Here is a 9,761-nt window from a genome sequence, read left to right as displayed (position 1 = left end):
AGGGACAATGGGCAGCCTTGTTTGGCGCTCCAATGTAAATGAACATCAATCAGTGGAGTATTTTGCCAAGGCCAAGTGTCGTTGTTTTGCCTAAGGCAGTGGTTCCTTTTGGATTCAAAGGCAATAGGTGGCTGAGGATTGTAAGAATAGCAAGAATAAATAATGCACACTTACATCTAAGCAGACTGAATAGGATATATTACTAAATAGCTGGATACAGTTCACAGAAACAGACTACACATAAAGCATATTACTCCAGCGGGATAAAGCATGGTGCTGAGGTTGCAGATTTGGTCCCCATATGGGACAGCTGCATATTCTTGCACTGCAGTGGGTTGGACTAGATCAGGATTTCCCAAACTTGGGTCTCCAGCTGTTTTTGGACTACAACTCCCATCATCCCTAGCTAGCAGGTCAGGGATGATGAGAATTGTAATCCAAGAACAGCTGGGGACCTAAGATTGGAAAACCCCGGACTAGATGGTCCTCAGCGTTGCTTCTAATTCTATGATTCTATCAAACTAAAATAAATACATGAAACAGCTACTAGGAAAACCCATTGGCACAGCAGTGGGCAAAGCTGGCATTAGATCACACAAAGCACCATCCCGGGTTCCTTTAATGATGGGTTTCCAAATCCAGTGCCTTCAACCCTCCTACGGTATTTCTATTGTTGCCTTACACTGACGAGGCTGATGTGGGTAATTGCTCACACCTTGGCAACTGGCTTATCAGTCAGTATTCCGTTCCCATGGTTCTGATCTTCCAAGACCATAGGCTGCCTTGAGAGATGTGGCAACCAGCCAAAAGAGATAGGTGGCTGCCTTCCTGCTGTTCTCATGCATGTAAGATGCTTGGTAAGTGTACAGAGCCCATGATCTTGTTGTGGGCATCAGTCCGCCTAATCTCTTTAAGACAAATAGTCCCTGCCACTCATACTTCGGCAATGGCATAACATTCCAGCCATTTCCACTGAGTAAATGCTGACCTTCTAAAGGTAAAGGTAAAGGGACCCCTGACCATTAGGTCCAGTTGTGACCGACTCTGGGGTTGTGGCGCTCATCTCACGTTATTGGCTGAGGGAGCCAGCATACAGCTTCCAGGTCATGTGGCCAGCATGACAAAGCCGCTTTATTATTATTTATACCCCGCCCACCTGGCTGAGTTTCCCCAGCCACTCTGGGCGGCTTCCAACAGAACAGAACATTTAAATGCAATAATCTATTAAACATTAAAAGCTTCCCTAAACAGGGCTGCCTTCAGATGTCTTCTAAAAGTCTGGTAGTTGTTTTTCACTTTGACATCTGGTGGGAGGGCGTTCCACAGGGCAGGTGCCACTACCGAGAAGGCCCTTTGCCTAGTTCCCTGTAACTTGGCTTCTCGTAGTGAGGGAACCGCTCACTGTAGCTGTACCTATTTATCTACTTGCACTTTAACGTGCTTTCGAACTGCTAGGTTGACCTTCTAGATTCACATAAATGCTGATGATACAGATTGATATTAGCTGATACAAGAATAGGTGATAGTTTAAAACCAATGCTAGGTCCAGGCCTGTTTATGCATCAAGGGGGGAACATGTTCTCACACCATCTCCCACAGCAGGAGCACCAGCATCAATCTTGCTTCTTCCTCACCCCTCAACCTTTATCTTCTGATAAGCAGGAGGTCAGGTGCCTTGTCATTCCATTTGCCTTGTCATTCCATTTGCTAATGATATTTTGGAATAGCAAATCCCATGGTTTAATTCTGCACTTTACAAAGAAGTACTTCTTTCGCCTGTCCTGAATTTCCCACCATTCAGCTTCATTCAACAACCCTAGATAGTATTAATAAGACAGAGGGGGAAATTATCTGCAGATGAAATTCGGGGAATTAGAATATCATCGAAAAGTGCATTTATTTCAGTAATGCAACTTTTTATTTTTATTTTAATTTTTACAAATACTTTCTTTCAGAAATTCCACAGTAATAAAACAAATAGTTACAATAATACAAAAATAAACATCGCTATTACATTTCATTCATTACATTCCATTTATAATTGACTCGCCTAATGACAAATAATTACAATTACAACAAATAAAGGCTTGGCATATCTTGCTTTGCATGTCATGCATCTATCTCATATATTGGTTTCACCTTTTAAGTTGTGTTACTGAAATAAATGCACTTTTCGATGATATTCTAATTTTCCAACTTTCACCTGTATATACTTTACCCATGCCATGCATAATTGTATAAACCTCGTCATATCCCCCATTACTTGCATTTTTTTTCTAAACTAAGTTGCTCTGAACCGTGAAACATTCCCTCATAGGGAGTCATCCCAAGATGCTAACCATTTTAGTTGTCCCTTTCTGCACCATTTCCAGCTCCACAAAATTGTGTTTTAGATGAGCTGATGAAAACTGGACAGTGTTCCAAATGTGGTTGCATATCCAAGATTTGTATAAAGCCTCTACAACTGGAAGTTGTGCTTTTTGATCCCTAACACATAACTTTTTTTTGCAGTTTTCACACACCAGGTTATAATATTTTGCCCCAATATGCATCACTTTACACTTCCTCATAAGGGGGACCCAGGTGGCGGTGTGGGTTAAACCACAGAGTCTAGGGCTTGCTGATCAGAAGGTCGGCGATTCGAATCCCTGCAACGGGGTGAGCTCCCGTTGCTCGGTCCCAGCTCCTGCCCACCTAGCAGTTCGAAAGCACATCAAAGTGCAAGTAGATAAATAGGGACTGCTCCGGCGGGAAGGTAAACGGCGTTTCCGTGTGCTGCTCTGGTTCGCCAGAAGCAGCTTTGTCATGCTGGCCACATGACCCAGAAGCTGTCTGCGGACAAACGTCGGCTCACTCGGCCTATAGAGTGAGATGAGCGCCGCAACCCCAGAGTCGGACACGACTGGACCTGATGGTCAGGGGCCCCTTTACCCTTTACCTTTACATAAGAAATAAACATCATTTGCCATTTTAATTCCCATTTTGCCCAGAACAAGCCTGAATAACTGGGCGTCACCTGCAAACTTGGCACAGCTTTTAGGGGCAGGTTAAAAATCACCAGTCCCAGTCCTTGGCAAACACACTGGTTTAAGGAAAATCCAGGTCCCCTGTGTTAAATGTCCTATGATTTATTCTACACTAGATGGCACTGCAGATAGTTGACTATACAGTAGACTCCTCTTCAAGGCAGCAGGGAGGCTGTTTATTCAGACTTGTCTGAAAGCCCCTAGCGTCCTGGTTTCATTGTCGGTGCAAAGTATATACAGGTAGCTTGGATTACGATTCAAAAGCAGGAGAGAGGAGAAAAAGCATAAGGGAATTTGGAGACGGGAGGACGCGAAGAGCCTATCTAGATGACAGCTTCCCACTCCCTGGATTAATGGCTAATGCTAGAGTGTGCAACTGAGATTGATGGCAATGGTCCTGAAAATGGCAAAAGCCTCCTCTGTATTTTATTAGTCTGTAAATTAAAATGGCATTTCTCAGTACTCAGATTTGGAAAAAGCAATAAACTCCAGATTCTGCCAGGCTCTTGATTCTGTCTGTCTCTGTTCCTTAGTCTCCACCAAGTTGCAAACCTAACTTTTCAGGTTTCTTTGATCTTTCAAAGACTGGAGTTGTGCAGCCTAGAGAAGAACACCCACAATATTTCCCCCCTAACTGTGCATTGCAGGAAGTGATCAGTAACAGCAGGCACGCTGTCTTTCAGGGAAGTCTTTTTTATTGCATTTCTTGATCATCCTTCCAGAAACTCTTGAATTTTCAAAACAAGCAAATAAACCCTGAAATTTTCCCAGAACGCGCCTTGGACAATGACGTGTAAAGCCCATTCCACTATTCACAGGCCCGGGGTTTCCAATGCAGACAAGAAAAGAAAGATCCTAATGTAAGTTCTTCAGGGCAGAGACCCATTGTTGCTCTTTAACCATGTTGTATAATCAATAATATAATGAATAAAAGGCTGATAAGAACCCAGTAACCTGCTGCATAGCGTTTTGTGTTAGCTGCTTTGGATGTTCATGCAAAGGTGGAAAAGTACATCTATTATGAAGCCAAGGCAATCCTGCAATATTGGAAAGATTGTGTCGTTTGCAATGTATGTGGGGCTCATTCCTCCACTTTCACAGTGCTTCAGGCACCCCCACAAATATTGCACTGTGGCCCTATTAAGTGCTGGGGTACTTCCTGCAAGGCCTGCCTTCTCTTTCCCGCTCCTCCCCTTTAAAACAGGGCCAGGAATATTTACCAAAATACCAGGACATTTTAGGGCTATCTATCTATCTATCTAAAATATTAAGGCAGGAGGGAAATCCCAAAAAGAAGGATCGTGAATTTTCTTTTTTTCTTTTTTGCATATCCCGAAAGCCCACCGAGGAAACGCCTCGAGGAGTGGAAGGCCTGGAGGGGTGGGGTGGGCGCCTTAGTCACAGAAAGCCATCCAAAAGAACTTTCCCTTCTGTGGAAAAAGCAAAAAATTTCCAGCGGGTGACTAGGGAAGGGAATTCCTCGGCCACAGCCTTTGCTGCCACAGCAGCAGCAGCTTCCAGACAGGACTGGACACGGCCGGGAAATTCCCGAGCGCGTAAGCTCCGCCCCGGCACAGAAATCCCCTCCGCCGAGGCTGTATAGGCAAGCGCCGCCGCCGCCGCCCGCCAGCTTCTCGCCAGGACTTCGCAAGGCAAGTGCACACGTCGGGACCCGCGGCTCGTTCTCGCCAAGGCCATGTTTTTCAACCCCAGCTCCCTGGATTACCCTATGGATATAACGATGGACAACCACCCCCGGGACGCGCTGAAGAAGGACAGGCAGCTCAGCCTGGTCCAGGACGATCGCCACGACAGCGGCTTGGACTCCATGAAGGAGGAGGAGTACGAGAAGCTTGTCAACGAGCTGAGAGACATTCGCATCGAGCCGGCGGAAGCCTCCGCGGGGCTCCAGAGCGGCCCCTGCCCGGGCGCGCAGGCTTGGAAACTGCAAGTGACCGAAGACGGAGATACGTAAGTCTTGGAGGACTTTGCAAATTCGGGGAAGGGGATTGGGATCGGAACTTTGACCTCTGTGGGCGGTTTTGCCTCGCGTTCCCTCGAAAGTTAGCGAAGTGGTGATCTTAATGCTTTTCCTTGGAACTAGAATGGGGCTTATTTCCAAGCAAATGTGGTTAAGATGTGAAGGAAACTCTCTAGACAATGCAGTACGGGACTATCGCGAAGAAGGAAATGTGGCGGGTCGGGTGGGGGCAGCTGGGCACTGCAAGGAAGACCGCGATCCTTTTGATTTGTTTTTCCCCCTGAAAGAAAGGCGACAAATTTGCTATTTAAATTTAAAGAGGTTTGAGAGCTGTTAGCATGGCGGCATGCATGCAAAAGACCCGAGCTTGCTTGAGCGCTGTGAAGCCCCGGGAATTGCGCATTTGCAGCGGCGAAAAAGACTGCAGGAAATTCGCTGGTTCTTTTAAAGCGGGCCCTTCATAATAGTTCTGAGTTACTGACCGAGCAGAGTAGAACAATCAGCAGAGCGAGCCAAACGCATTAAAAAAAAACCCCACACAATAATGTAAATTTTTAGTGCTCGTGTTTGACTCCATCCGCATTTGTGTTTATTGCACAGGCTGCCTGGGGGGGGGGAGCGAGGAGCGTACTATGTAGATCTTTAATAATAGAACGCGGGGTGTGCGGGGGGGGAGAGGTCCTTTGATGTCGCTCGCGTTCTGCTGGTTACATAAAAGCCCGGGGATTTTTGCAAGTATGGGTTTTCCCCTCCCCGCCTGCTCCGCCTTGTCCCTGGGCCGGCTGCCAGCGGATAGGGGCTGGGACTGGGTGTTCTCACAAGCTGCGAGGTGGGCGGGGCTTGAAGGAGGCGCCGGGCGGGGCGCACAGGAGGGGGGGGGGAGTGCTCTGGAAAGTCCCTGGCGCCTTGCCCGGAACACTCAGCTCACAACAACTCCGCGGAAAACACCAGGTAGCGAGAGCACGCGGCTTCGAAAACCCCAGGCTTTCGAAATCGCCTCTCTTGCCGCTGAGGCTGATGTTCTTCCTCCATCATGACTCGGATCCTGGGCACGTTGCCCGCGGGATGACGAGCAAGAGCAAAAGAGCTGATTAGCAAGAGGTGGCTGGGATTTTTTTTGTCCTTTGTTTTTTTTTTTTTTCTAAGTACTCACCATCGGGTTTTTCCCACCGTTTTCCTCTTTGCAGATTTCTCCATCTGGCAATTATACATGAAGAAAAGGCCTTGAGTTTGGAAATCATTCGCCAGGCAGGACGAGACAAAGCATTCTTGAATATCCAAAATAACCTCAACCAGGTACTTACCCCGCAGAGTTTTCTTTTCCTCTCTTGCAGGGATCAAACATGGTGCCCTAGGGGACTTGGAAGCTTTCTAAAAGAAACATTTTTTGGTGGGAGGAAGAGATAAATTTAGGGGGGGAATCAAGGGGTTTAAGTAACTCATAAAATTGCCACGTTTTAGCATAATTATCCCCATCAATAACCTTGGCTCATTGATGGGGTTGAGTTCCAAAGAAAATGGGGGTGAATTTGTGGCCTTCCATATGTTGTTGGCCTACAACTACTGTCAACCCTGATTCTTGACTATGTTGGCTGGGGCTGATGGGAGTTGAAGTTCAACAACAACTAGAGAGTCACAAGCTCCCTCTGCCTTATTTAGGGCAAGTCTTCCAGGCTACAAGGAGCTTTAAATCAGCAATTTGTGGAAGTGACTTTTCATGGTTGGCTCCCAAGTATAATAAGATGCAACAGTGTGGTTGTTCTCTCAGAAGTATATCATATGTCAAAGAGCAAATCATTGGGGAACATTTCAAAGGATTTATGAAAAGTAGTAGATCCTGAAAAAAACATACTTAAGAAGTGGGTTCAGGAGCAATGACTAAGAGGACTGTTTTGTGTAGTGGCTAGTCTAGGAGATTTTCCTTTTTTTTCTAGTTAACTATAATGCTTTCTCAACTTCCGATTTGCAGACTCCACTTCACTTGGCAGTAATAACAGACCAGCCAGAAATCGCAGAGACTCTTCTGAAAGCTGGATGTGACGCAGAGGTTAGAGATTTCCGAGGAAACACCCCGCTGCATATCGTTTGCGAACAAGGCTCTCTCAGAGGTGTCGGTGTCCTCACACAGTACTGCCAGAAACAACAAATCGACTCTATCCTACAGTCATCCAATTACAATGGTAAGCACACATTCTGAGGCTGAGCTGCCAGCTCACTGGGTACTCCAACCCTTGGCACCATGCTACATTGCCTTGTGATTCAGAGAGTTCTTTCCAGCTCTTTCTGTATAGCAAGTGTCAGCCAAGGAAGGGAGGGGGTTCCTTTTTCTTGCTTTGCTTTGTAGTCGCCTACTGGAATCAAATAATCAAGCTTCTTTGATCAGAGTAGTCCATCTTTAAATGGCTATAGTGTATATGATTTGAAAATTATAGCCAAGTGTTGGAATGACTTGTATCACATGAAATTTATTTCTTCCATTTCTGTTTCATAGGACACACGTGTCTCCATCTGGCGGCTATTCAAGGTTACCTGGCCATAGTAGAACGCCTCTTGTCCTTGGGAGCAGATGTCAATGCTCAGGTAAGATACCTGCCATTTTCAGACAAGCAAGCCTAGTCCCAGCAATTTGAGAATGAACACCTTAGCATGCGTACGGCCTCACTGAATGCACCCTTTTCTTTTCTTTTCAATAAACAGGAGCCTTGCAACGGCAGGACTGCCTTGCATTTGGCTGTCGATCTACAGAATCAAGAACTGGTGTCGCTCCTGTTGAAACACGGAGCGGATGTAAACAAAGTAACCTACCAGGGCTACTCTCCATACCAGCTCACATGGGGAAGAAGCAACTCCTTCATACAGGAGCAGCTGAAACAGTTCACGACATTGGACCTGCAGATGCTACCAGAAAGTGAAGACGAAGAGAGCTGTGAATCGGAGTCAGAGTTCACAGAGGATGAAGTGAGTGGTCATTTCTCCATTCTATGCAAGGAGAGAGAGATTTCTGCCGTAATTTGCACACACATTTCCCATTAAGGTTGTTAGGAAGCAATTGTAAACAAGGATCCTTAGACTAGGTTTTGCTTGCCTTTGACACCTTGAAGGTATAGGCCTGGTAACAGAGTTATTACCAGTCACCCATCGGTGTAAGCACTGAATATTCAAAGGTATAGAAAATGCATTGATTAGATTCATTTGAATCTAGCAAATCATTGCACTGACTTCACACAAGGAGGAAAACTGGCTTTAATGGAGCATTTGACAGGTTATGATTAGGACATCTTTTTTAAAAATTTCAAAAGTGGATTTAAAATTACAGCAAGGTTATTTCAAAGGAAGCACATTTGCACATAGATTTTCTGGTGGTACTATTTGCAACCTACCATTTGTTATCTCTACTTCCCTCTAATATTTTAAGCATCATATTAGTCCAGATTTTTTGTCTGTTAATAAAATGTACCACCACAACAAAGAATTTTCCTTAACTAATGAGTTATTATTCTTTTCCCTTGAATTATATGTAGCAGCTCCCAGATTTTTTAAGTTTAGAAATGCAAGCTCTACTGTTAATTATCAGGTGCTATTTTCCTCATGTGAGTGCAGCTAAATTTAATGGAACACTTCCTTGGGATAATGGGAAATGGCCCTGTATTCCCCTTAGAGAATTACTTCATGCTCTTTCTTAAAGCCTTCCATTAAGCCTGACTTGCTTTTTCTTCCCCTCGTCTAGCTCCTGTATGACGACTGCATCATTGGCGGACGACATGTACCTTGCTAAAGTGGAAGCGTTGCACGAAGCAGAGGCGAGCAAAATGTGAACAATTACTGAACACACTGCACAGAACAGAGCATGTTGTTAGAACAGCAGGTGCTGCCTGCGGTTCAATGCACAGTTCGGGCAGGAATGAACTTTGGTTGTCAGACAGCAGAAGAAGCCTGGGCTCGTTTGCACCAGAGAGTAGATTGTACAAATAAACGAACAGAGTGAGAACTTGGATGGTTCACCTACGTATTCACTGCATGCTCTACAAGGGGGCTGGCCCAACTCACCACCTGTTGTGTCCTTTTGGAAGGCATTCCATATATTTCTGACTGACTGTTAACAATCCACCCCAAAGACTGAGCTCAGGTGCCCTTTGTGCTGCACGGCAGGCAGAGCGATTGCAACCCAAAGAATGCCCTGTCCTCCATCCACAGGAAAGGGTAGCAATTAACGTTCAGGCTGTATATTGCAAGCCCTATGCTTTGCAATATGTATATTGTGTGTAAATATTGTATATTTTGTGAATAGCATTTTTGGTACTTGTGTATATTTATTAAAAAATCAAATCAAATGAGAAATGCACTGAATGGATGAAACTGTTCCCCCTGCTGAAGAATTGCTCGTCCACTTTCTCCTTTCTGATGCCCAGTTAGGTAAAATCAAACATCTCAGGCAATTGGTTCATTCTTGGACACATTCACATTAAAGAAAGTCACCAGTGTCCTGTATTAGTAACCCGGGGCAGGGGGTGGAGAGGAACGAATAGGGATATACTTGCATCCACATGCTGTTTACTCATTTTCATATCGGAGCCAGGGCAGTTCAAAAATCATTTCTTGATCACATCAGTCAATTGTCAGCATCCCTTTGAAAATAAAGCCTCCATTATCCTTCATGGTATGTTAGGTGCCATGAGGCTCCTCTTTGCAGTCCCATTGGTTTCTGGTGGAAAAATGAAAGCATGTATTTAACTTTCCCCAATTAAAATCTCTGG

The 9,761-nt window shown here is 45.2% G+C and overlaps 1 protein-coding gene across 1 annotated transcript; it reads left to right on the top strand.

Moving 5' to 3' along the window:
- The first annotated feature begins 4,667 nt into the window (after positions 1-4,667).
- On the top strand, positions 4,668-9,345 carry NFKBIA (NFKB inhibitor alpha). The gene is made up of 6 exons (XM_035109331.3): positions 4,668-4,997; positions 6,195-6,303; positions 6,977-7,187; positions 7,499-7,587; positions 7,705-7,965; positions 8,735-9,345. Exons 1-6 carry the CDS (start codon positions 4,723-4,725, stop codon positions 8,780-8,782), a joined length of 993 nt encoding a protein of 330 aa, XP_034965222.1. The 5' UTR covers positions 4,668-4,722; the 3' UTR covers positions 8,783-9,345.
- Positions 9,346-9,761: the final 416 nt, after the last annotated feature.

The sequence above is a fragment of the Zootoca vivipara genome, chromosome 1 (assembly GCF_965207765.1).
Source record: "Zootoca vivipara chromosome 1, rZooViv2.hap1.1, whole genome shotgun sequence".
NCBI lineage: Eukaryota > Metazoa > Chordata > Lepidosauria > Squamata > Lacertidae > Zootoca > Zootoca vivipara.
This window is presented reverse-complemented; position numbering and strand designations above follow the sequence as displayed.

Bases quoted from the DNA above. Each gene is read 5' to 3' on its own strand.
- NFKBIA (XM_035109331.3), top strand. From the start codon at position 4,723: ATGTTTTTCAACCCCAGCTCCCTGGATTACCCTATGGATATAACGATG. The intron at 4,998-6,194 runs GTAAGTCTTGGA...TCCTCTTTGCAG, and splicing joins GTGACCGAAGACGGAGATAC to ATTTCTCCATCTGGCAATTA. The intron at 6,304-6,976 runs GTACTTACCCCG...TCCGATTTGCAG, and splicing joins TCCAAAATAACCTCAACCAG to ACTCCACTTCACTTGGCAGT.